The 27,753-nt window shown below is 27.4% G+C and overlaps 1 protein-coding gene and 1 long non-coding RNA gene across 2 annotated transcripts in view; both read left to right on the plus strand.

Annotated features, from left to right (window-relative positions):
- Positions 1-14,225: 14,225 nt before the first annotated feature.
- On the plus strand, positions 14,226-14,780 carry LOC139426943 (uncharacterized). Its single transcript, XR_011638077.1, has 3 exons — positions 14,226-14,482; positions 14,566-14,583; positions 14,763-14,780. It is a non-coding gene; the product is annotated as an uncharacterized lncRNA (long non-coding RNA).
- Positions 14,781-15,168: 388 nt separating this feature from the next.
- The window catches only part of LOC107444703 (uncharacterized), a 43,915-nt gene continuing 31,330 nt past the window's right edge, over positions 15,169-27,753 (plus strand). The window contains exons 1-30 of the mRNA XM_071185222.1: positions 15,169-15,184; positions 15,530-15,547; positions 15,655-15,672; positions 16,349-16,366; positions 16,465-16,482; positions 16,563-16,580; positions 16,661-16,678; positions 16,773-16,790; positions 16,871-16,888; positions 16,969-16,986; positions 17,179-17,196; positions 17,463-17,480; positions 17,561-17,578; positions 17,658-17,675; positions 18,664-18,681; positions 18,769-18,786; positions 20,334-20,351; positions 20,434-20,451; positions 20,550-20,567; positions 20,651-20,668; positions 20,751-20,768; positions 20,852-20,869; positions 20,952-20,969; positions 21,049-21,066; positions 21,149-21,166; positions 21,249-21,266; positions 22,016-22,033; positions 24,428-24,445; positions 25,469-25,486; positions 25,566-25,583. Coding sequence (XP_071041323.1) covers positions 15,169-15,184; positions 15,530-15,547; positions 15,655-15,672; positions 16,349-16,366; positions 16,465-16,482; positions 16,563-16,580; positions 16,661-16,678; positions 16,773-16,790; positions 16,871-16,888; positions 16,969-16,986; positions 17,179-17,196; positions 17,463-17,480; positions 17,561-17,578; positions 17,658-17,675; positions 18,664-18,681; positions 18,769-18,786; positions 20,334-20,351; positions 20,434-20,451; positions 20,550-20,567; positions 20,651-20,668; positions 20,751-20,768; positions 20,852-20,869; positions 20,952-20,969; positions 21,049-21,066; positions 21,149-21,166; positions 21,249-21,266; positions 22,016-22,033; positions 24,428-24,445; positions 25,469-25,486; positions 25,566-25,583 — 538 coding nt within the window. The remainder of the gene's footprint in view (positions 15,185-15,529; positions 15,548-15,654; positions 15,673-16,348; positions 16,367-16,464; positions 16,483-16,562; positions 16,581-16,660; positions 16,679-16,772; positions 16,791-16,870; positions 16,889-16,968; positions 16,987-17,178; positions 17,197-17,462; positions 17,481-17,560; positions 17,579-17,657; positions 17,676-18,663; positions 18,682-18,768; positions 18,787-20,333; positions 20,352-20,433; positions 20,452-20,549; positions 20,568-20,650; positions 20,669-20,750; positions 20,769-20,851; positions 20,870-20,951; positions 20,970-21,048; positions 21,067-21,148; positions 21,167-21,248; positions 21,267-22,015; positions 22,034-24,427; positions 24,446-25,468; positions 25,487-25,565; positions 25,584-27,753) is intronic.

Genomic DNA, 27,753 nt, shown 5'->3' on the forward strand with positions numbered 1-27,753 from the left:
TTAACTAAAGTTAAAGCAATTTCATTAACTGTATGAGTCATCGAAAACTCAAACTACAACAGCACTAGCCATCCATCTAAAGTACTGAATTCAGAGGATCCGTCATCAATAGATATGAGTATCTGTTACAGTTTAGGCATGTGAGAAGCATTGTAATTCGTGGTTATGCTGATCTGATCTTATACTGATAAATCTGAAATTTATTTAATACAGAAGCTGAGATAATAATTTATTGAAGTTATTGTGCTATGATCATAAAGGGTTTGAAATCATCATCATGTCCTCTTTTGAACTAAAAGTTGATGATCGAAGTATAAAAAAAAACAATTTCATTGTAAGTAAAAAATTAACCTCTATATTAGACAACGTTTTGAAAGATCACAAGCATGGCCACATATATAAACTCCAAAATAATATGAGCAGATCATCAGGCAATCTTTCCTCTTTTATTTAAAAAAAAAAACGAGAAAAAAAACGAATCCTGAAAACGATCTTTTCAAAATATCCAACTGGTTCTACTTTTCTTGTAAGGCTTTTCAATTTATTCAAAATATATAAATTCTGCAGAGGCGATAAGGGATGATTAATTCTCACAATCATCGTTTCCAACAACTGGGTAGTTTATTTTTCAAACCATTTAAACTGTACTAAAATTTTAACAAAAGTTTTTGTGGACTGATCCTGGTTAAATATTTAACAATTCCAAGTTTCCAATCTTTGAAATGGGTGACTAAGAGTGTAAGAAGGCAGCGGCAATTACAAAATCTGTCAAGGTATTTAAAAGTACTGTTGAGTTTTGTGCTCCATTAATTCTTCAGCTCTTTAGTTAAATTAAATTTAAAAAGCAGATTATTTGATTGTAGATGCGAATTAATCGAATGCATTCTTCCTTACTGAAGATTTCAATGGAATGAACTTTGTATTTTCCTAATTCCATAATCTACGAATAAATAGCTACCTACTAAACCTACTAAAAGACATAAAGATTTAACTGAAATGAAAGAAAACTGTTTCTCAAAGCGAGGTACAGAAACATGTTAGTTTTGTGCTAAACAAAGCATTAAATTCACACGAGGATAGAAAGATAACTGAAACGAAATTGACGAATGAATTTTGCATTGTGTGTGGGGCTAATTCAATGCAGGACATGGCACAATTATTAAGTGTTTACTTTGTGGAGTTAAACATATCTAAACCAAATCACTATTACCTATCAGATATTACATCTAATATTTGTTTCATTGCTTCATAATTAATTCTGTTTAAGTTCTTGAGCAAAATTCATGCTTGAAATTTCTTGAACAAATCATCGTGTTTCTTAACCCCTTAATGATCGGTTAATTTTCAAGAAAACGGTCACAGAAGTACGTATTTTTTTGGCTTTTGTATTTGTATTACGTATTTGATTAGTGCTGCAACTAGTTCAAAATAGACTAACTATCTACAACTACCTTAAAAATATCCGGGTACTGCCATCAGGTGTGTAAAATGAGAAATAAAATGTCTTCCGGGAAAAAGAAATAAATTAGTTTTATTCTTATCGGCGCGTTACTACTGAACACTCCAGCCCGTCAATATCACGGGAGCGAGAAATAGCGGGTGAAATCTCACCCCATCAATATCACGGGAGCGAGAAATAGCGGGTGAAATCTCACCCCGTCATTTTTACGGGAGCGAGAAGGAAGGGGTTAAACATTATTTAGACTTATGATAAGTCCTGGATACAGCTTTCCACCTTAAAAAAATCAGTTTACTCCGTGTCATTCAATGGAGAGTAGTGCGAATCAAGAATATTTTGTACAAATTTATCCATGGGTTTAACTCCTTAATGGTTTACCTAATTAAGTATAATAATACTAAACATGTTTTGTCGTGTTACTTACTGTCGGTTAATTTGCTTCATTATAATTGCTCAATTTTTTCAGCTTGGTGCAATTTTAAGAGCAAGTGGTACGAATTAGGAACTGGTTTCTTAAAATCTACCACTAGCAGAGCATACAATTAATATTTACTCTTCAGATTTTAGGCAAAAAACTGTATTTAAGCATTAGAATTTTCTCCAAAAACTAAAAAAAAAAAAAATTTATCCTAAATCATTATTCCTATTATTTTTGCATAATTGGTTCAGAATATATCCTGTGAATATATTTGTATGCTTATTTATTAAAAAATATTTTAATTTGAAAATTTAATACACTGATTGTTTCTTTAGTTCACTACATCCCACAAGGTAAACTATTTTTCTGTAATATTTTAGTTGAATAAAGAAATATTTATTACTTTTGCAATACATATCCGGCATTTCAGATACAATGCGACGTTAAACTTCAATTCATTTTTGTATGATTAAAGTTTTAAAAACATTAGCCTTTTTTTATAATTGGTTATTTTATTTTTAATTATAGATAATTAATGAATCTTATACGTAGATTATTGGTATGAACTTTTGGAAGCAGCTACTTTTAGTACATTATAATTTCGATTTTAAGCTAGTGTTTGGGACAGATTCCACATAAAATATTAGAGATAAGAATACTAGTAAGTATATAAAGTATTCTTAGCTGAAACCGACTGACAAAACTCAAGAAGATCTGGCTAAAATACAAGAGAAAATAGCCTGCAGGTTGAATTGCAAAAGAGATAATGCCCCTTCTTAACACCTTTATGTTAAACTCAAAATATTACTGTATTTTCTATCATATACACAATAGAAGAAAAAAAACGGGTGTTTTCAACTTGCTAACAATATCTTTGGAAAATGTACGACATAGACATTCGCATTATATTATGTTGATATTCTTCAAGCAAATATTTATAGAAATAGATTCGTAAGGATATTTATTTGATGTTTATAAAATTACTCATTGCATCTACACTTAGTATCTCTTTTTATAGGTATCAAACAAAGCGGTAAGTTATTTATATACATGTGGCGCTTTATATATATTCAAATCTTCAAAGTGGTAGCGAAATTTGTTGTTATTCTATTAATTTGCTTTTGCATAATAATATTAAATATACATTATTTTGACCACCACTGCATACAAATAGTGAGAAATTTTACAAATGCATAGTAGTCTTACTATAATGAGTTTCGACCTTGTGAAATATAAAAATATTTTCGTCTATACTTGTATTTCGGTTATTATTTCACTATCATCTGCAAAATTCATCCTAGGAAAAAGTGAAATTTGGCAGGTATAACATTTGTTATGATGCTGTTGCTCGATGCCATCAAAATTTATTACAATAAACTTATGTCTGTCGGTGGTCCGTAAAAATAGCATTACCACAGTACCTAAGTAGTACCCATTTGTCTATATTTGGTACCTATTAACTGGTTACCATAGTACTAGAAGTACTATCATACATTTTATTAGCTTTATGGCATTGATAACAATAGGCGTTTTCTTAAGATTTACATGAGCGAATCACTATACTTTTTTTACATTTGTCTTGCTTTTTAGTACCTTTAGTATTTTTATTTTAGCTACTAATAATTTTAAACTATTTTGTTTTATAAAAACATGTTTTTAAAGCACAACTATACACCGAATATACATGTGCTTGAGGATAATTTCAATAATAGTTCGGTCATGTAAACTTCCATGCTGATTACTGAACTAGTAAAAGAATTATTAAACATTAAAGAGCATGTAATACAGTCTTCAACTGAATCGCCTACAATTTAATTCAGAACAATAGATAATTCTGAAGTTAAAATAGATAATATGCGGAAGAATATTATCTTATTAGATTATTAATATATAGTTATCTCTTCATAAGAAAGGACTAAACTGTAAAAAATTCTTGATCAAATTGCGGTATAAAGTAGCGTCTCTTTGAATGCATCAACAGTAAAATTCATTTTCCCGTAAGATATTATAATTTTTTTTGCAAATATTATAATTTTTTTGTTTAATTAGTGCTATTCAGTTACGTTGCAGTAACTATTACAACACAAATTACGGTATATCAGATTTTTGCTCCGTAGCATGTTCCGGTAAAAATAGATTTTACGGTAAGAAATATCAGTACTTAATAAGTACGAGTGATTTTTATCATAATTTTATACGGAATTTCGAACAGTGCAATTGGAATTTTTCAACGATTTAGACCTGGGGCCAAAATTTCACCATCTAGTCCATGACTAAATTTAGGAATCTCTTCATAAATGGTTCAGGAGCTATTAATCCATTTTTATAAGCAATAATTTTGCTTTTTCAGCTAAAGATGTTGAAAGTAAGAATCTTTATTTTTTTTTTCTTTTTTTAAATTAACTTAATTAAGAAAATAGTTATTCATGTAAGTGTTCTCTATAGATATATTTTTTAAAACTCACATCCATATCTTGTGTTTTTGAGTTCATTTGTAAAGAAATTCCAGAGAAATAGTTTCGTAATTTTTGAAAAAGACTGCTGTAGTGAAATAACGAAACGCTTTCGATAAAAATACTGATGAGTCGCAAAACAGTGTATAAATGTTAAAAACATAATTTTTCAAAAAAAAAAATAATCAAAAAAATATATTTTTAAAGAAAATTATTTAGTCTAAAGAATAAATTTTTCGAAAATTAAATTATTCATAAATATTTATTTTCAAATTAAAATTTTTCAATAGCTGATAAATAAACTAATATTTGCTTCTTTTTTAATTAGTGTCTGTTTTCGGCAAAATGTTCTTAAAAAATCAGATAAAGCGTGTCTATTGACTTATCCTTTTTATTGAATTCAAATAATTGACTAAACACACAAAATTTATTTTTGAAGCTTAAACCGAAATAGCGCAGTAAACATTCGAAGATAAATATAGCATTATTGGCTAAATTAACTTTAAAAATGCCGTAATATTTCGATTAATTTTTTTTTTATTTAACGAGAGCGTTTAACACTTGATAGTTTGTACATTGTATGGCACATGTATGTTGTATGTATGCTACATGGTAATGGTACACCCATTACCATGCAGCATACATACATGTGCATCTTGTATTGTTACATGGCTTCTCAACCAAAAAATAAACAAATAAAATTAGAAAATATTTAGAAAATTTAATAATATCCATTCCATTAATAATCACTTTGAATTGCGATGCTTTATGCAATGTAACAAATAAATGCACTTTCATTAATAACAAGCAATTATTTAATCATGTTCTAAAAAGTGCTTCATTCGAATTAGCTTTCTTGTGATTCACATTTTAACTGCGTTGTTTTGTATATTTTCAAAATGAAAAGAAAGTTCTGCCTATAATAGTTTTAAACTAATACATAATGACTGATTAATACTCTTTTGAATACGATTTCCTACTTTTTTTCCAGCCTACATTGAAGGTAAGAAAGAAAAGTATTATTATTATTTTATAATTAAAAAAAATCAAAATACTTCATTTGCCGAAATGGTCTATTATGACAATTTCGAAAATAGTGTGAAACGCTAGCATTATTTTATTTTAAATAACTATAGTTCTTGCATTTACAAATCAAAAGTTTGAGCAAAAATTTCTATGTCAAAAACATTTATCATGAAAAGTTCTAAACAAGCCCTAGAAATTAAGCATAATGTATGTAAACTTAAGCACAAGGACAACACACACAAACTATAATTTAATTTACGAAAATTAATTAATTTTGCTGCTTTTTTTATCTGGCTTCTTCTATGTGAAATGAAGTTAAGCAACATAAATAATGAAATTATTTATCAGAAATTATTATTCTTAAGTCAGAAGCATTGCGCTAATATAATGGATTTATTTCAGTACTTTGTTATTTCTAGAAACTTTATTGAGGGCATACGGATATACGTATATACATCTGATGATCAGATCATTATCGTAAGAGGGAAGAAAACTACAAAATTTAAAAATTTATGACTAATTTCTTAGGGATACGTTAAGAAAAAAATATATTACTAAATCTACCCGAATATGGTACGATTTTCCATGTTTCTGGCTCAATGGTATTACCAAAAAAATTCAATACTCTTTATGGAAGCATTGTGGTCAAGAATTTGGTAAATTTTACAATAAATATGGTTTTGTAATATATTATATCATTTTCTAAATGAAGTAAAGTTTGGTAGTTTAATCATGATATCGTACAGCAAGTCCATTTATTCGGTTGAATTAAATTACCAGTTTTGCATTTTTTACAAACTATTTCGTAATGAAAACTATAATTTTTAAACCAGAATTTTTGGTAAACCATTCGCTTATGAAGGGAATAATATAATAATAAATGGTTCAAATACAGTATATTTTGATTTTCTAACAAGGGAAATATGATTTTTACAAGAATTGTCATTATCATACACTCCGGTAATTTTACTATATTTGTTCCGTTTAAAAGTAGCTTTCCTTATTTCGGTGACGAAATAAACCATAAATTTTAAATCTATGACTGTATAAATGAACTGATGCAAAATGGAGATGAGGCAATGTTCGTAAATTATGAATTGCTAAAAAGCAAATTACTTTCCAGAAAATATAAATGCAGATATATGAAACCCTAAGAAGTTCGATAATTATATATGGATCAAAAATTTGTGTTTTATCCAACGAAGATAGAGCCATACATATTGCAAAATTTTGAAAAATAATAATTCATGAAATTCTTTATGAAAATAAGACATGAATAAAAATATACAACTGGAAAATTAAAAAAAAGTACATTGAAGGAAAAAACATCATAAAATTCATCAAAACTAAGAATACAGTACAGAATACATTAAAAGAATACAGTTGATAGGACGTATCGAAATGTATGCCTGACCGTGCTAGATTAAAAGTTATGCATAGATTTTAACAATGGGTTCAAATTTAAACTCTCCCTGAAGTAAAAAAAAATTTTTTTGAAAAATATCAGAAGTCAAATGGTTTTTTCAGCTTATGAGTTGAAATCTGAGACAGATCGGTCTGATTGTAAATTGATCGGCATCTCACATATAACAAGTTATTGCCCACCTCTTGGGATAAATACCTGTTTCGTAAACATTAAAATAAATTTATATTTCAGACGAAAAATTAGGTGTAAATTGTTTTTTTTTATTTCAAATTCATCAAAAATTTCGATCACTTCTAATTTCACTGCCAATAGACAAACCGAAAGAAAGTATTGTCAAAACTACTAAGATATGGTAACATAAGTACGAAAGATACCTAACTACCAAGCATATGGTAAAAATACCATTTATTCAATAGAAAAAACCATATTTTATTTTCAATTTTACCAGAATCATTACCAAAGCTCTTCGGTAAAAAATATTGAGATTCTAATATTTCTATCGAGTCAGTATCACGGTAAATTTTACTATATTCTCAATGTTTTGAACATGAATTTTCTCATTGTGTAGAAGATTTTATTATTGTTAAATCTAATCTAATGTCATTTAATGTCTGAAATATCTCGCCTTCGGTGACTTTGGAATTACTATAATGCTATTTGTTTGTACATTACTATTTAAATTTGTTAGAACATTTTGTTTTGTCTGATAAAAAATTGAAACTTTAAAACAAAGGTCTAGGGACCTATTTAAAAATGATCACGAGTAGATACTGTTCCATGATCAAAACGTTTTAAATACATTTAAGAAAAATGCTATTTTCTCAAAATGAAATTTTGACGGATTTTTGTGTTTTCGAAATGCTCCATGAGTCTAAATTTTTTTTTTTGGTTGAAACTTGCTTTATGTGCACTATGTATGTATTTTATCAAAACTTACCATGTTTTGTTACCTAGAACTTTGATAAAATTTGTTTATAGTAAAAAAAGTTTAAGATTTTTAAAATTTTTCCTGAAATTTTCATTAAATGCATAAAAAATGTGTTTTTTGAGCTAGAGCAATATAATTAGCCACTGAATGATGGTAACTTTTATTTGGAAATCAAAAACGAGTCATATAAAAAAAAGTATGATTCTGCAGTGAATTTTAACCCGCGTGGAGTGTTTTGACAATTCAATTTTAAAATTAAGTTTAAAATTTTAAAAGTTCAGTAACTTTAAAAATTATTAATCAAATTACTTGAAATTTTGTGTACAGCTTTTTAAAGATATTATAAGTAAATACTGTGAGTTTCATAAATGTAGAACTCTAAAAGTTGGTTTTTAAGGTCCCCTGTACCCTTAAATATTTTTCTATGGATCCAATGTATTATTGCTTATTAAACCAATTTCTTTTCATAAAAGTATACCTTGCTTTTGATTGCAATTTTCAAAAAGAATCATAACTTAAAAGCAAAGTGTGAAGTCTTTTTTAAGTTGTGTAAGAGTTGAAAATACTTATCACAAAACATAAGTTTTATGTTGCAAAAGTTATTAAAATTTTTTGTGAGTGTATTTATTATTGCATACTAAAAGTTATTTGTTAAATACTAAATTACTTAATTTGGACTGTCATTTTTAAAAATATTTACAGTAAAAATATTTATGTGCAAATTACTTATAGATTAACATAAGAAATATTTTTTTAAGAAAAAAGAATTCCATGGTATCAACACTATTTCAGTTATTTTTAGCTTCAATACACACTAAAAAATGTGCTTTCATTTAAAGAGAACATTTTTCATTTCCAACTACATTAATCACAGCAAAATCTTTCTTTTTATTTAAACTTTGGAGAAACTACACAGATAATAAAGATACACAGAATACAATTTGATATGACAAAAATACTCTTTGTCATATGACATATTTACTCATCTTTTCATTTCTACGCTTTTTTTTCTACCATCTCTACTTTTTAACATTTCCTAGATTCAAATATTAATAGAAAAAGCTTTATGAACAAGAGCTAATTAAATATTAAAAGGACGTGCGTGTTTTACACTTTTTTCTAAGAAAATGTAATTATGATAAAATTTTAGTGAAGAAGTGGTAATGTTATGCATAACTAAATTTCAACTTCCATTAGCAATAAGAAGATGATATATTGTCACTATGCAGGATTATTTGTTAAAAAAATATTCCATTTAATGGTTTCCTTCTTTTATTTTAATGTTTTCTTTTATTTACAAGTAATCCTCTATATTAATGTTTTCCTTCACTTCATAGATATTGCTAAGGGTATGAGTACAATTTTATTTTCAAGTTTCACAAATACTGATATATTATATCTGAACTTGTAAGCATAAGTTTAATTTCAAAGGAAATTCTTGGAACCTTAATCTTTATTTCTTTAATAATATTTTTATACCCTTTTAAAAAAGGATTTTAAAAATCTTAATTGATGGCACAAAATTCATACAAATAACGATCTATGTGAATTTTTTAAAGAGAGATAGTTCTAAAACAAATATTTGAAAGAAAGAACAAATTTTGAGCAAAACCATGAAAATCCATTCAAGTCTTATTTGTTTGGAAAAGATCACTAACAAATGTAACAAGGAGTGTAAAAAATATGTTGTTTTTTCCTGTTGATACTTTTTAAAGAAATATCGTGTTTGTTAATTTCAAATTCATAAACATTATATATTTGTTTTTATCAGAATATTAAATAAAAAATTTTCAACACATTTCTTTATATCAATTGAAGAAACTAGTCAAAACACAAACTGAACACTTTTCTTCCTTTTTTTCTGCAGATTTCTATCATGGTAAGAAATTGTTCCAAATATAATATCCTAGATATGTTTATAAAACTTACTTAATTTTCAAGAGAGTTATTAATTTTTATAATTTTTATCGCTGCATGAACGTTTTTTACTGATGATAATTCATTTGTTTCTAGATTTTTTTGGTAAGTAATTAAAAGTTTCCATAAAATCTAAAGTTAAAATTTAAAGTTTTGGTGCTCGATATGAATCAACCACCTAAATCCTCCCAAAATCCTGAGTGATTTAAAATAAGAATTATCTAAAGACGATGATACAGGATCCTTGATAATTTTATAATTATGATCCCTGATAACGATAAAGAGGGAGATATTAAGCCTTTTGAATGGTTCTCTTGGTTAAGTATTAAAGCATAAACAAGACTATCAGCATTTTCAAAACCGAAAATAAGTAAAGGAACTGTAAGTAAATCGACGATAAGTTTAAAAAACGATTTCTCTTTCTGTTTTTGCATGTTTGCAGAAACTTTCATAAGTTGTAAGGGAATATTTTGTTCCATATTGTTCTATAGAATTATTGCAATGAGAAAATAAAGATCGGTGTTTTATTTTTATCTGCAAGACTCTGAAGCAAAATTGCAAAATACATTTGATTTCCTATTGGAATTGAAAGGCAAAGTTTGAAATATCAATTATCATCTTTTTCTCAATAATTTTTCCTGACAGAGCAGATATTATCTTAAAAGTAATGTATTTTTCTTTGCATTACAAAATTGTAAACAAATATTCGGAGTCAATAATAACAATAAACAATGACTTATTTTAAAAATTCAAAGCAGTAGTGCAGTGGTTTCTACTGTTTTTAAAATTTATCGAGAAAAGTGAAAGAATAAAAATTCATAACATGTACATTCCTGTTCATTGCATACAGAGTCAAAAAATATACAAGAATAGAACTACTGAGAACAATATTAAGAAAAAAAATTACATTTTATGTGCAGCAAATTGATTCTCATTGCATCGAATATAGTAATTGAAAAATATGAGCTATCTATTCAAAAAATTTATTTCATCAATCACAGTTAAAGTTTAATTTAAATAACTTCCAAGCAAAACGGGAAACTTTAAAAATATGTTGTTACCCTTAATTTATGCTTAACTTATTCATTTTAGTATTTTGTGAATGAATTCTTACCAAAAGTTATCAAGATTCATTTTTAACATACATTTTTAACATCTAATAATTTTTTTCACATAGAAAGTGAGTTTCCATATTTTTGTGATAAGAGAGTAAATTGGCTTTTGTATAAACAATTCTATGAATAAACAATCCTTTTCCACCTAAAGCATGCCTAATATTGTTTGTATTCTTGCATTCAACGAATATAATCTAAGATTTCAAAAAAGCCCACCCATCTTAGGATGGATACGTATCAGCTTGTCCATGAAGCATACAATTTGAAAAGAATTACCAAGAAATTATTTAAATAAGTATTTTTCTAGACAATCCCCTAATTCATACATAATTGTTAAACTATTTTATAACACTTAGTTGTGTCGTGTTACACTGTTCAAAATATTCTGTAAAATGGCACGAAGCTCATTTAATGTTAGAGGAATTAATTTTACATGCGCTATTTTGATTAAATCTGTAATAAGAGTGTCTAGACTTGTTCGAGTGAATGGTATTTTAAGTGTATCTGAAACTGTGACGAAATAATAGGGACTATGTCATGTAAAATAAATGCATAAACTTGAAATGAACATAATTTCAGTATACTGATAAATCTATAATCTGCAGTTCTAGTTAATATATTATAAAATATTGATTTTTCCATGAATACGGCAAAAGCAGGATTTCATAATTTTTAAATATGTTTTTTCGTTTTATTTATTTGTTGTACGGATATTTTAGTATTTGGTATCAGAACTCCGCACTCCATAATAAAGTGACAAAATAAGTATCAGAATGTGGTAAAGTTTACCGTATTTCTGGTTCTATTGGTGCATGGAAGAGCAACATACCTTTTACTGAAGCACTTTGGTAATGACTGTCAGGTTATTAACAATAAAATATAGTTCTATTACAATGCTGTTTGGTAATTAATGTAGGGAAATTCCATAATTTTATCATGGTAATAATTATGCTTTCATGCTTTGATCAGTATGGCATGAAAACTATTCTTGCCAGTTTAGTATTTTCACTTAATGTGTCTTAATAAGAACAGAAATTTTTAAAACCGAAAATACTGGTTAGAATTATCAAATTATAAACTCAATACCTGATTAGAATTAAAACATTTCCTAATACGTTTAAAAAATTATTTAAAAAAATCATTAATAAAACGCATTTTTTGGCCTTTTCGTCATGTAGAGGTATTTTCTTTCAAAAAAAATCTGATGCTTTAAAGACTGCACATGTTATTACTTATACTAAAGAAAAACTATTCAATTTCCCAACGCACTTTTCGAGTTTTATGATAACTTTACTGGTTATCAAAGAAAAATTACAAAAATAGAGATAACTCTCTCTCAAAAAAAGCCAATTAAATTTGACAATGCCACGAAATAAAAATTTCTAAGCAAAACTGCAATATGCAAATTAGTAGGGTCGTAATGGAATGGCAACACTTGCTATACGCATTCAATTGTATGTTTGATTTCAAGTCTGCGAATTTTGCTGTGTTTCGAAAATAAAAATTTAGAGTTAGTCAAATTGTAACTATGACTACCAGGCAGCGCTTGCCCGAAGAACAACGGTAAGATGTATTGGAAGATTAGAGGCAGTACAATGTCAGAGTCCACAGGACTAAATGTGGCTCATAGAAACCCTCTGCGTTTCATAGATTTTGGTAACAATTTCTAACTACTGATTCTGAATCCAGACAGTTCAGCCCAGGACGGCAAATGCTATAAAGAGTGCCGCTTACCGATATTTATTGTTATGTGCATGAATGAAAGGAATCGGAACTCAGAGTCAGCTCAGATCCTCTTTTTGTGAAGTTACCGGAAGATTGGCGTTAACCTCTACTGCGCATAGAAGGTTTCACTAACGAGGGTTGCAAACCAACCACCAGTGTGCGTGAGGTGGACGCAACAACATGTCTACTGGAAAGCTAACTATTGGAGTACTGTTCACTTCATAGATGAGTCCAGGTTTGCCCTCCAAAGTGTTAGTATACGTTGCATGATTAGGAGTGAATCTGGAACCTGACATCATTCACAAACACCCATGAAACAAGTGCATACCAAGAAGGAAGTGTCTATGGGTGGTGGCATCTCTTTGGGTGGATGCACAGATATGCATATCTTTTTGCGCGGAACCCCGAATTCTCACGTACATAAAGATGATATTTTTGATGTTTATGCGCTCCCTTATGCTGGTGCAACAGGACGTTTACACAACGCTGCACAGAGTTTGAATCGTGGATGATTATCTTCAGTAGCAAACAATTCAGGGCATGGAGTGCCATCGGTATTGAATCCTATCATACATGTTTGGTATGCTTTAGAAAGATGTGTAGCTGCTCTCAATCTTTCTCTTCAGACCCTTGTCGGACTTGCAACTGCTTTGCAGCAATAATGACTCACAATTTGAATGGAACTGGTTGGCCACTAACTTGAAAGAAAGCATCACACATTGCTGTATAATTGCTAATGGTGGGTACACTCCTTACCGAAAGGACTTTTTCTATTCCGAGCTGACAAATAGGATTTATTCATTTCATACATATGGTGAATTTTGTAGCACCATAATGGTTTGGTTAATACTTTTTATGTCTTTTAGACATTATATTGTGTGCCAGTTTCATTTAATTCTTGTTGTAAATTTTTGAGTTATGGTCATTTTTCTGATTTTTCCTTAATTTATTATAATCAGGGTAAATAAATTGCTTAAAACTAGAGTGTTACCGCAAAATGTTTTTAGATGAATGTATTTGTTTTTTATTTTCTAGACTATTAAAAAATCTTTCTACGAGATAAAAATGGCTGCTTTTTTCTTATAAATAAAATAAAATAATCTCATACATTAAAATTTATTTCGTTTTTGTTAAATAGGTGTTATTTTTGTTTTCAGCTTTTTATACGTAAATATTAAATGAAGGAATTAATCAGTAGCCTGATATATTCTTCAAAATAACATAGCTTTGACAATTGTTGTTTTTTCCTTTTGTAATTGAAAATTTGACCTGCATAATTACCTTTTATAATTAGCTTCTAAAATGACATTTCCTATGCAAAAAGGCATTGAATATTCTAATGGTGATTTTTATGCCAATTAACACTGGAGGAATTAATATTGAGACCGTGTTATTTTGTTATACCGATATAGTTTAAATTCAAGTGAAGCTAAGTTTGAAAACATTTTTGATCACTTTTTAGGTCACTAAATTAACAGGATGAATATTTAAGTAATGCTAAAATTAAATATTTAAATATTGACATAGTGTTTTAAGTAAAGCTGGTAAAACGTTTGCATATATTATTATTATTTTAAGTGATCATTTAATCATTATTTTAGACAGACATAACTGTGTATATTCTTGGTAAATAAAGCATTGCTCTTACTATGAACAATTTCTTCTGGTTGATCTAAGATTGAAATTACGTAAAAATATAATAATAAATAATAGCACTTTTAAAACATGTCTACAAAATCAGGTAAAAATAATTACAATTTTCATTAATTTCTATTATCACATTTTATGCAAATTTACGTAATTTTCTCTTCATTCTATAGATGGGCCTACACCACCAGGTAAAAATAAATAACTCTTTTAAATTTTCGTGTTTACTTTTTTTACACATTTTAAAATTTTAACAATGTAAACACCAGGTGAACAATAATTAAGCCTTTTTTTAAATTTTTTGTGATAACTTTTCTGTGTATTGAAGTTATTTAATTTTCATTTTTTAGAGAAGTCTACAACACCAGGTAAAAACTAGTCGCTCATAATTCTATTGTTTTTTGGAAATCTCTTTGCTTCAAATCAAATTCACTTCATTTTCATTTTACAGAAATGACTACAACACCAGGTATATTATAGCAACACTCGTTTAAATTTTTTGTGGTCACTTTTCAAACATATTTAATTCACTTTAATTTAAATTTATATTGATGTCTACAACATCAGGCAAATATTAAATACCCTTGTCTAATTCTTTTTCATGATAATTCTCCGTACAATTTTTATCCTCCCTTTTTTCTTTCATAGAGATGTCTACGACACCAGGTAAATAATGATATCTTTCGCTACAATATTTTTATCATTTCTTATTCAACTTTCATTTAATGCTTACTATTTATTTTTATTTACTTTAATTTGATAGAGATGTCTACAACACCAGGTAAACACTTATCAGTCAAATTATTATTATTATTTTTTCCTTGTTATCACTTTTTGAAACTTTTTTTATATTTCACTTTCATTTTTCAGAGATGTCTACAACACCAGGTAGCCCCCTTTATTGCTTCTTCGTTATCACTTATCGAAAATGTTTTTATATTTTATTTTCATTTCATAGGGATGTCTAAAACTGCAAAATATTCTAATATCCTTTAATTAATTTTTTGTAATAATTCTTTCTACTTATTTTTATCTCCTTTTTTTCCTCATAGAGATGTCTACGACACCAGGTAAATAATAATCACTTTGATTTTAATTTCTTTCATTTTACGTATTTACTTTATCGTCATTTTATAGAGATGTCTACAACACGAGCTAAATACTGATCACTGTTAATATCTTTGTTTCGTTATCAGTTTTTGAACAATTATTTTTATTTCAATTTTTATGGAGATGACTACGACACCTGATAAATACTAGCCATTTTATTATTTTTTTCGTTATTTTTTATTTTTTTTTAATTTTATTATCTTTTCATACAGATCTAAAACACCAGTAAAATATAATTGACTCTTATTTTGATTTTTCGGGATAATTCGTTGTATTAACTTTAATCTCCTCTTTTTCCTTCATAGAGATGTCTACAACGCCAGGTAAATAATAATCATTTTCCATTTAGTTTTTTATCACTTTTAGTTTTTTATCATTTTATTTTGTTATTATTACTTCGCAAATTTTTAATTTTGGTTTTCTTTTAAAGAGATGTCTACAACACCAGGTAAGCTCCAATCACAATTATTAAATTGTTAGCTACCACTTTTTTTACAAATTTAAAAAATCAAGACTTTTTAATGTTATGCAGAGATGTCAAAAACACCAGTTAAAAATTAATCACGCTTGTTTTATGTTTCCGTAGTCTTTTTTTACCCACTTTTAACTCGTTTTCTTTTCATTTTATAGAGATGTCTACAACACCAGGTAAACACTATTTACTTGTGTTTGAACTTTTTGTTGTCAAATTTTTTTCTTACAAATTACATAATGTAATTTTTATAGAGGTGTCAACAACACCAGGGAACTAGTAATCTTTCCTCGTAAAGTTTTTTTTTCCCTAAGCACTTGTTTTAAAGTATTGAGCCATTTTATTTTCATTGTATAGAGATATCTACAATACCATTAATCAACAAATATTTATATCACCTATTTTAGTTTTTCATTACCATCTTCTGTTCATAATAATACCGTTTTTATCATTTCATAGAGATGTCTACAACACCAGGTAAATAATGATTCCTTTTGCTTTTTTTCTTCATAATCCTATTTTGCTTAAGGTTAGGTCATTTCATTTTTATTTTATAGAGATGCCTACAACACCATTTAAATACTAATCCGTGTTGTTTAGATTGCTCCTGACTTTTTTATCAAATTTTATGTCATTTTTTTCTATTTTATAGAAATGTCTACAACACCAGGTAAACACTAACTAGTAAATATTTATCTCGTCTATTTTAGTTTTTCATTACCCTCTTTTTGTGATAATAAGACTGTTTTTTTTTTTTTCATTTTATAGAGATGTCTACAACACCAGGTAAATAATGATTTCTTTTAATTTTATTTTTCATAATCATATTTTGCATAAGCTTAAGTGATTTCATTTCTATTTTATAGAGATGTCTACAACGCCAGGTAAATGCTAATATTTTTTTTTCAGTTTGTTCCTAATTTTCTATTGTACAACTTTGTGTCACTTTATTTTCATTTTATAGAAATGTCTACAACAACAGGTAAATACTGACCAGAAAATATCTATCTCATCTATTTTAGTTTTTCAATTTTTCTTATGATATTCAGACAGTTAACTTTTTTTTCACTTTATAGAGATGTCTACAACACCAGGTAAATAATGATTTCTTTTAATTTTATTTTTCATAATCATATTTTGCATAAGTTTAAGTCATTTCATTTCTATTTTTTAGAGATGTCTACAACACCAGGTAAATACTAATAATTTTTGTTTAGTTTGCTTCTGATTTTCTATTCTGCAACTTTATGTCACTTTATTTTCATTTTATAGAAATGTCTACAACACCAGGTAAATACTAACCAGTAAATATCTATCTCACCTATTTTAGTTTTTCAATACCGTAATCTTATGATATTCAGACAGTTAACTTTTTTTTTCATTTGATAGAGATGTCTACAACACCAGGTGAATATATATTCCCCTTTTTAATTTTTCTTCACTTTCAATTCAACATGCAAGCAATTTAACTTTATATTATAGAGATGTCAACAACACCAGGTAAATACTAGTCATTCGTATTATTTATTTTCGTTATCCCTCTTTGAATAAATTTGGTGAATTTTTTTATGGAACTAAGATGTCTGAGGCACCAGATGCACTAATGAAGTTATTTTAACTTACATCTATCTCCTTTTGCTCAAATTTCTATTTATTTTTATTTTATAGAACTATCTACCACACCAGCTAAATATATGAAAAATTTTACACTAATTTCTCATTATTAATTTTCATACAAATTTAAGTCATTTTTTTTCCGTTCATAGAGATGTCTACAACACCAGGTAAGCCCTTTTCTCTTCAGTTTTAATTGTTTCGAGAATTTATTTTCCTTTACAAATTTATGTATTTTTTATTTCTTTAGAGATGTCTACAACTCCAGGTAAATTAATTCACATTTACTTTAATTTTTAATAAACAAGTTTTCTATAAATTTTAGTCATTATGATTTCATTTTATAGAGATGTCTACAACACCAGGTAAATAAAGATCTTTCTTATTTAGTAGTATGTATACAGTTCTCCGTTGGCCCAAGCTTTCTTTAACATCTCCTGTTCTGTTCTCCTCTTTTTCTCTTTCCCAGGGTGTATCATTTCATTACTCTCGGTGCTTTACAGACATTTATAAGAGATGGAGTGAAAAACTGAAATATTTTGATTATTGAAAAACTGTAGTTTTCGATAATTGGAAATCATACATTCTAAAAATTTTATAAATGCTAGTATATCACTCTTGATTTTTTTTCTTTTGCACTATCTTCATTTTTTGCAAAAGCATTTCAGAAAACAATACATTTCTGAAATTTCAAAACTTCACAACTGGTTTCCTACCTTATCGGGAAAAAAATTATTTCATAAAAAATGTTGTTAAATGAAATATTGAATGTGTTATTTTTCAAAATTTATCTAGAAAATTTTTTACTGACTGCAACAGCTGTAGAATTTCAAATTTTTACAAAAAATATTACATTTTTTATATTATCTTTTAACCATTTACAAAACATCAAAGAGAAATAAATTACTCTTGTGTATTTATGCCCATTAATTTTTCTAAATATTTTTGGTGCTGTTTCCTCTTTTCATAATTCCAAATACTGAATTGTTTTAGTATTCAAATGGCTTCAAATTTATAGTTAGTTCGTGTGGCAATTAAAACGCAACTTAAAAAAGACAGAGAGAGAGGGAGGAAACCACAGAGTGAGAACAAAGTTTAAAGAAGCATACATTTACATATGGTATAAAATCACGCTGGAGCAGAAATATCTGCCATCAAAAAAAAAAGTTGTTATTTAATTCGCTTGTTATATTAGTATAATTTATATCACTTAATTTTTTATATGATTTCCAGCAAATTAAAATTTTGAAAGAGAATTGTTCTCTTAATTTTCACAAGTCCCAGAAATCTTAAACTAATTTTATTTGTCTTAACATTTGCATCAAATAATATACAAATGTCTTTAAATTCCAGAAATGACAACAACGCCTGGTAAAACTATTTAGAATTTAGAAAAGAACTTTTTTGCCTGCCTATTAAAACATTGAAATCATTTTAAATTCCTTTTTTATTTTGCAGAGATGTCTACTACCCCAGGTAAGATGATTCCTAATTTTGTCAATTCAGATCCAAAATTTTATTTATTAAGTTTAAAAAGTTTGAAAGTTTTATTATAATATGTAACTTCTTCATAAACGCATTTCCACAACATCCCTCTCTAGGCAACAGGTTAATTAAGGTTGTAGATCTATAATTTTATGACAGACGACAACAACTCCGTTTAAATAAAAAAAAAACTGCATTTTAGTTTTCAGAAGCTTCTGAAAACTTCTGAAGAATGTATAGCGATTTAAATTAATTTACAACTACAAAGACATATTAATGAGATAACCATTTTACTTAGCAGAAATATCAGCCACAACCAGTAAAGCAAGCCAGTTATGCTACAAACTACTACTTACCATCAAAATTTCCTTAAATTATTAGGGGTATGATTAGTCATAAAATTGTTATTAGTCATAGTGCGGTGCACTATTAAAAATGAAAGCGTAACTTACTTGAAGTGTGACTAGTACCTAACAATTTGTTTCCAAACTTATATATTGCACTCTGAATTATATCGGCATGTTAATTTCATTATAGATATATTGACCATAGGGCAGTAGCGCAATGTTTAAACATAACATGTAATAATCAAATCAGGATCCGCTTTCAATTATTACATAAAACCACGTAATCAAGTAAAAAGAAATTTATGAAAAGATGAAAAATCTAATTAATGTCATCCATTGTTCAATATTGCATTTAAAAGTTGTCGAATATTGCTTGAAATTACGCATCAAAACGAAATAGTTAATACTGATAAATTATATTCGCATAAAAAAGCGTAATCAGTTATTATGGTTACTATCAGAATAAGATTAATAAAAACAATTAATTACATTTTGATCCGCACTTTTGGTACCTGTAGATTCAATATTTCGCTCATAATCTTTTATACATATTTTTTTAAATTTTATTTTACTTATTTAATTTTTTACTCGGAGATACAAAATTTGAATGAAAAAAAGCACTCATCCTCGTACATTAGAAATTTCTTATATTTCATAGAACTTATTTAAATTGTTTTTAATTAATATATTTCGAATTTAATTATAAATTATTTATGAATTATATTTAAATTTGAGTTATAGGATTCGAATTTACAATATACCTTCGATAACCTAAATATTCATTAAAAACATTTTTGAAATATTTTATTTTCAGTGAAATACTTTTTTATGTGCGACATTCACTGATTAACAAACTACATCGTAATTTTTTAGAAATGTCAAATACACCCGGTTAGTTTCATTTTAAATGTAATACTTAATTTATTTTATGTAATTGCAATGGCTTATAATGTTTATTTTATGAAATTGCAATGACTTATAATGGTTATTTTATGTACTTGCAATGATTTCATAATAACATATAAATTCAATTATATCATATAATTCATATCATAACACATAAATTCAATCATAACTTTTTAGAAATGTCTACTACTCCTAATAAATTAAATTTTAATTGTAATACGTAATTTATTTTACATCCAATTCCAACATCCAATTACTCACAAATTCAATCATAAACTTTTTTAGAAATGTCTACTACACCTGGTAAGTTTCATTTTAAATGTAATTCTTAATTTATTTTATGGGCGACATCCAATGACTTATAAATTCAATCATAAATTTTTAGAAATGTCTACTACACCCGGTAAGTTTCATTTTAAATGCAATGCTTAATTTATTTTATGTAAATGTACTGACTTATAAATTCAATCATAACATATAAATTTAACCATAACATTTTAGAAATGTCTACAACTCCAGGTAAATTTGATTTTAATTTTAATACTTAATTTATTTTATGTGCAACATCCAATTACTTACAAACTTAATCATAACGTTTTTAGAAATGTCAACTACACCTGGTAAGATTCATTTTAAATGTAATACTTAATTTATTTTCTTTGTATTATCCAATTACTTACAAATTCAATCATAACTTTTTAGAAATGTCTACTACTCCTGGTAAATTTAATTTTAATTGTAATGCTTAATTTATTTTATTTTATATGCAATATCCAATTACTTACAAATTCAAAACTTTTTAGAAATGTCTACTACACCCGGTAAGTTTCCTTTTAATTGTAATACTTAATTTATTTTATGAGCAACATCCAATGACTTACAAATTCAATCATAACTTTTTAGAAATGTCTACTACACCTGGTAAGTTTCATTTCAAATGTAATTCTTATTTTATATCATACAAATTCCAATGACTTACAAATTCAATCATAACCTTTAGAAATGTCTACTACACCCGGTAAGTTTCTTTTTAAATGTTCTACATTGTTTATTTTATGTGCATCATTCAATGACTTATAATTTCAATTACAACTATTTAGAAATGTCTACTACACCCGGTAAGTTTCATTTTAAATGTCATACTTAATTCATTTTATTTATAACATCCAATGACTATCAAATTCAATCATAACTTCTTAGAAATGTCTACTACACCTGGTAAGCTTCATTTTAAATTAATATTATGTTTTAAAATTTAGCTTTCTTTAAATTTTGGAAAACATTAATAATTAAAAAAATTTGATACAAATCTACATCTAACCTATTTAGTCAATTCAAGATAAGTATTACTATTAAGCATGACAAAATTTCTCGGAGAATTGCGGTTTTAATTAAACAGAGCTGCAAGTCAGCAAAATTCATTGATATTTTCCTTGAAATATTTAAATGGTAATCCAAAGATTTATTCTGAACTTTGAACTAATAATTATTCATTGAAATTACTTTATTACAATGCTTAGTGAAAGTTTCTTCTTGAAATACAGGTACCATATCATCTACAAATAATTAAAGGAAATGGTTGATATTTTGTTTTGAAGATCTAACACTTTACATTTAAAATTTAATGCTTCTATAAAATTTTTATTTAATTATGCACGATTATATTTATAGTATCAGTGAATGATACATTCTGTGACTTACAATGCATAAGTGTCTTTTCATTCTTAAATTCAATGTCAAAATTAAATGTCTTCTTCTTACTTAATTTCAAAATCTGCATGCATATAGCATATCATTGAAACCATCTGATTATATTTACTTTTCAGTTTTTTACTAACTGTGTAGAAATAGAATTATAATTTTGAAAATCAGAATTTCCGTTAAACTGTAATCATATGATCAAAAAAATTACCAAATCAATAGATAATAACTAAATAGTAAATTACTTAGTTCACATTATTTTACAGAAATGTCAACAACACCCGGTAAATTTAAAAATTTTTTAGAAATTCCTATAAAATATATTGCGATTCACAAAATATAAATTTTAAGGAGATTTCTTGAATTTTGAGAAAATCTTGAAGGGACAAAAACTTTTTAGACTTAGAAAACTTACGTTAATAGTTATTATAAATATTGTTAGTGAATAAATTACAAGTTTTCTGACTGAATTCCAGCATAAAATACGACTTGGTTTGAATTTCAAGTAATAATTAAATTTGAATTTCTTTTTCCCCATATTTTCCATTCCTTCGTTTGGACGAATTTATCCGTAGTGAAATATTTATAGCAAATATTTCAATAATATGAAAAATTACTATTTTTACTTATCATAGGGTAATAATTACATCAAAAGTCTTAAATTTTATCCTAAATATAAATTTATAATTTTTTTTAAAAAATTGTTATATAGTTAAAAAGTAATAGTGAATGACAACAAGATATGAACTTAGGACCTTAACTTGACAAGCGTTTATTCTAACTAAAAGAAAAATCACTCTCTAACTAACTAAAACAAAAATCACAACAGTACAAATGATTTTCAAAATCCGATAAATCTGATGTTTCAGAATGCAGATAGCTGGGACATGATTGGGAAGAAGCAGTTTCGTGAAACAGTGTTGTTCCGTTTTGGGGAATGTGCTTTGATTGCATGAGAACATAATACTCAACTTAAGGATTTCTGAACTCACAGAGATCAGAATTTATTTTCTATTTTTAAGTGTATTACTAAGCGTATCACTTTAGTATTAAGTAAAATATATTGCCGAACTTTATAGTGACTTAAGAGTTTATCTTTTGTAAATACAAGACTAATTTTAATAATGTGCACAGTGGATTCTCAAACACATCTGAAATTTTTTCGCAAGAGTTAAATGTTAATCGTATGACTTTTTAAAAGAATTTATAGTTATAATTAAAACTAAAGTCACCTTATTTATTTATATTTTTTATTTTACAGAGATGTCTACAATTCCTGATAAGCCTTTTAGTTTTATCAATACAATAAACATTTTAAAAATTATTTTGAGCCATTTGTGCGTTTGAGAAATTCAATAACAAAAAAAAAAGTTCGAAATAAAATTATAATAAGTCATGAATCTCCACATCTAAATTATTTTTTTTCCTATTCCTCTTTCCACAGTACCGAACACAGAAGTGTTTCTTTTAACCAAGCTTGTTCTTGAAATTAGTAATAGTATTAGAAGGTTTATGAAAGTGCAACCAAAAGAGGAAAAAAAACAGAAAGTGAGAAAACCGAAGATTAAATTAAAGGTTCCCAGAAGAAACTATAGTAGTTGATTTACAATTCCTATAAAACTAGAATGGATAATCTAATTTCATAATAAAGAAAGCTAACTCCATTAATTTGGTCAATTGAACCCCAAGGATTCTGCTAGCTATAGTGAACCATCTTACACTTGAAAATTGTCCTAGTGCTTAACAAAGCCATATATGGTGGGTATTTATCGGAAGAAACTGTTTAGTTTATTTTCATTGAGCATTTTTGGTCTGTACTGAGAATATCAAAAGTCGCATTACTATCAGTGAAAGGATTAGAAAAATAAAATAACATTTTATGAAACAGATATCAACTGCCCTTAGTTTATATGAAGATAAATTTCATGTTAAGCTATTTGGATTTATATTCGCGTACGATTTAGGAAAACATTTCTGTCAATATTATATTTTAAAATTTATAAAGATTTAAACTACACTTAGAACATACAAAACTAAGGCTGGATATTTGATTTTTTATTCCTATACAGTTAAAGAAGACTATATGTTTGTTGAAAATATCACATTTTAAAGAGTTCATTGAGATTTGAACTGTATTTAGTTCATAAAACTTTAACTGGATAATAGACAATTTATTCCAAAATGATTTAAGAGCACTCTTTTCTTAACTTTACGTTCTTTTAAGAAATACTATATCACATACTATACATTTTTATGATTTAACTAATATTTTTTGCCGAAATCTTTGCCTTTTTGCCTTGTTTTTTTAATTTCTTTTGTGGGAACAACATCAGTTTTAATGCATAATTTGTAATATAGTTCACAACTATTTAAGAGTTTGCAAAAAAGAGCATAACTCCAATTTCGTCTTATATCTACAGCATGATGTAAAGAAATATGCAAAAAGCGAAGTCTTTTTTTATCGTTTCATATCAAAATTTACAAATTTAATCTAACATTAAAGAATTTATATTAATCGTATCAAATAATGAAATCAATATTAAACAATTAAATGCCATAATTATCAACAACGAATGTCAAATACTTATAAAATATTTATAATTCTAATAAAAATCTCTTTACTTATGTTATTTTAGTAAAACATTAAAATTATTCCATATTACCTTTGCATTTTGTAGAGATGTCTACTACTCCAGGTAAGATTTTAAAAATATTCAAGTTCAAATTCATCTAGTTTTGATGACTTTCAACATCATCCTGGTAATACTATTTTCAAACTATATTTATTGCGTGTAAAAATTTATAATGTGTACAAATGTACTATTCTAAACTATAATTTCTTATAACTTCTATATAAAAACATTTCCGCAACATCCGCTGTAGGCTAAGGGGTTCATTGAGATTGAGGTAGCACAATTTGCGAGATCAACGGCAGGATTGTGGCAATATGGTCAGAATTGCTTACAATGCCGCCTTTACTTCCCAGACAAGCTGATTCTCCTTCATCACGAATATGTATATATTTTTCCAAATCAGCAATCACGTAAAAACTAGCAAATGATTCTATCACTTTTATCTTTATAGAAACGACAACTCCTGGTAAGTGAAATATTCAATTTCAGCTGGGATCACTTAGAAAACTTCTAAAGAATGTATAGCAATTTAGTTTTATGATTATTTTATTACAACAAAACAAAATGTAAAGAATTATAAAAATACCAGCAACCAGTAAGTCGTGATATTTATAGTATAAACTACTTCTTCGTTATATATGCTATAAGGTATATGCAAGTGATGCAAATTATGAGAGGCTCAAATAGTCATAGTTAGTTATTAGTCATAGTGTAATGTACCAGGGGGGACACTAAAGTAATTACAAAATATTGTTATAACGATTGATTATGTTAGAGATTAGAAGTGCAATAAACTTTTGCTGTTCCGCTTCTTATTAAATTTAATTTATGATAAGGCAATAAATTAAGTCTGCTGAAAATTTCAGTTGCCTGTAGATTCAAGATTTGGTTTATATTTATTATTTTATTTATTTATTTATTTGTTTGCTCTTAATAAGTTCGAAATTCGGATTTTCAGAACTACAAATCTTCTACAAATACGAAGCAGCATTTATATAATATGCTTTATTTTTTTAAAATTATATTCAATGAGTTTGTATTTTATGTAACTTTCAATAAATTACAAATTTGTTCATTATTTCTTAGAAATGTCTACTACCCCCGGTAAGTTTTATTTTAAAAAAGCAAGACTTATTTTATATGCGACTTCCAATTCCACAATTGATCTGTATGATTTTTTCAGAAATGTCAACTACACCTGGTAGGTTTTACTTCAAATGCAACACTTATGTTTATTTAAAATTAGGTTTTAAATTTGATTTTAAACAACATTTTAGTTTATGAACATAATTATCATTAAGTTAAACTGCTCTAATGTAGTTACAACGCTTTTGAAAAAGTATATCCATCTATCTATCTATCTATCTATCTATCTATCTATCTATCTATCTATCTATCTANTAGATCATAAACGTAATCAACTTAAAGTAATGCCATGTATATATATATATATATCTTTAATTTTCTAATAATTACCACAATATTATTGATTTGAAGAGTAAAATACTGTTTGAAGCAGAGAAACAGCTATATAGAATATACAATTTTAATTTAATCCCTCAATAACTTTTTCCTTACTTTCGTTATGTAGAGTGCACACAAATACTTCCATGTTAATTAAAGTTTAAAAACTGTGAGTTAAAAATTGTGTTAGTGTTTTAAATAACTTTCCATAGTGTTCTTTTGTGTAGACATCAGCAATATTATTCGATAAATAGTATTTTTGTCATGTATTTATTTCTTCCTGTTGTTTCGTAGCGTATTTATTGCAAGGGCACAGTTTTTGATAGAACTCTGAATTCAAGCATCACTGACAGCGGTCAGCGAGCTGGTGTGTGGCTATTTTGATCAATCTACTTAGCAATGGTGGGCTGTATCAGTCCCCGTGAAACATTTCAATCGTGAAGTACTCAACTTAGCACGCGGATCATCGGGATACCAAAGGAGGGGAGTTGTCCCCATCGCACAGGATTAAAATTTTAATGGTATGTCATAGGATAATCCTCCCGGATTTTCAGGATCATCGCATTGTGTATCTCTAGTGCATGGGTAAAATAACTACGATATAGTTGAAAGTAAAAAAACTATGACCTCTACTATATTTCTCGGTTCATTTAATTATGTTACACGGTAGATTTTATCACAATCAATGAAGATGCTACTAGAAACTACATTGATAGTTTCATGAAAAACAATTATGTAGAAATCATAAGTAATAACTCTTATGTGATAAAATCTTCGGTTAGTTTATTATGTTTAAAGGTTCATGTCAATCACAGTAACGTGCATTATATAGAGATGTGTTTTAAGAATAAGAAAATAATGAGAATTATAAATTTTTTAATTAAATTGCTTGTATACTTACGTGTCAAGAAGAAATGCATTTTTTTCTATTGCTTCTCGACACTTTTTTAAGAAAAAACCTCCGGATAAAAAATTAAATAAAAGCATAAAGATATAAACTCGTCATCTAAGAAGTAGTTGAATCCATTTTCACAGTGATTTGTTGAAGTAGTATGACGAAAAGTACTTTAATTTTGTCATATTTTGAAGAATAAATATGCTACTCTTTGTTACAATTCTTAACGTTTGAGGGAAAAACCTTCATGTATTCCATCGTGCATATAATGAGTGATATCTGTTGTTAGATTTAAGTGAAAAATTGATTTTCAAACGCCCCTCTAAAATGCACTGACTCAAATTTATGGACGACTTTTAAAATTCTTAGCTGACAGTTTAAATTTGTTGACTCTAGGCATAACTGGTTCAGAAATTGACACACAGTTGACATCAGGCACACACAAACTTTTCTTTTTATTACTAGACACTGTTTCAAATTTCGCGGCAAAAATGGTTAAATAACTATTTATTTCATTGTTAAATCCAACCAAAACAGTCAAATAACCATAAGAAGATGATATTCAAAATGTTAAGAGTCGGAAAAAAAAACTTATTGATAGTTTTTTCATAATTCCGTTCAACAACCAGAATTGTATCCGCGCCAACTAGGAACCACCTTATGAACACATTTTGATCTGCGCAGCTGTGTACATACAGGGGCTGAAAGCTAATGGTTGACAATCTCAGCTGTCAATGTCATAATCAGCAGAACAGGGGGTCGAATCTCAGCGCTGATGCTACCATATTTCATTTATACCTTCAATACATTAAGAGTTTTGAGTGTTCTGGACTCTTCAAACGTTGACCTTGGGCTAATAGAATACGAAATTATTATTCAGGAGTAAATGGGGCATTCACCACAAAGTTCTAATTCTCAATTAAGTTTAGTTTTAATGGTTTGAAAACTATGCTAGTTGTAAACGGTAACAAAACCGAAACAGTTTTCGTTTCACGGCTTTTTAACCAGACCA

The sequence above is a fragment of the Parasteatoda tepidariorum genome, chromosome 1 (genome assembly GCF_043381705.1).
Source record: "Parasteatoda tepidariorum isolate YZ-2023 chromosome 1, CAS_Ptep_4.0, whole genome shotgun sequence".
In the NCBI taxonomy this organism is placed as follows: domain Eukaryota; kingdom Metazoa; phylum Arthropoda; class Arachnida; order Araneae; family Theridiidae; genus Parasteatoda; species Parasteatoda tepidariorum.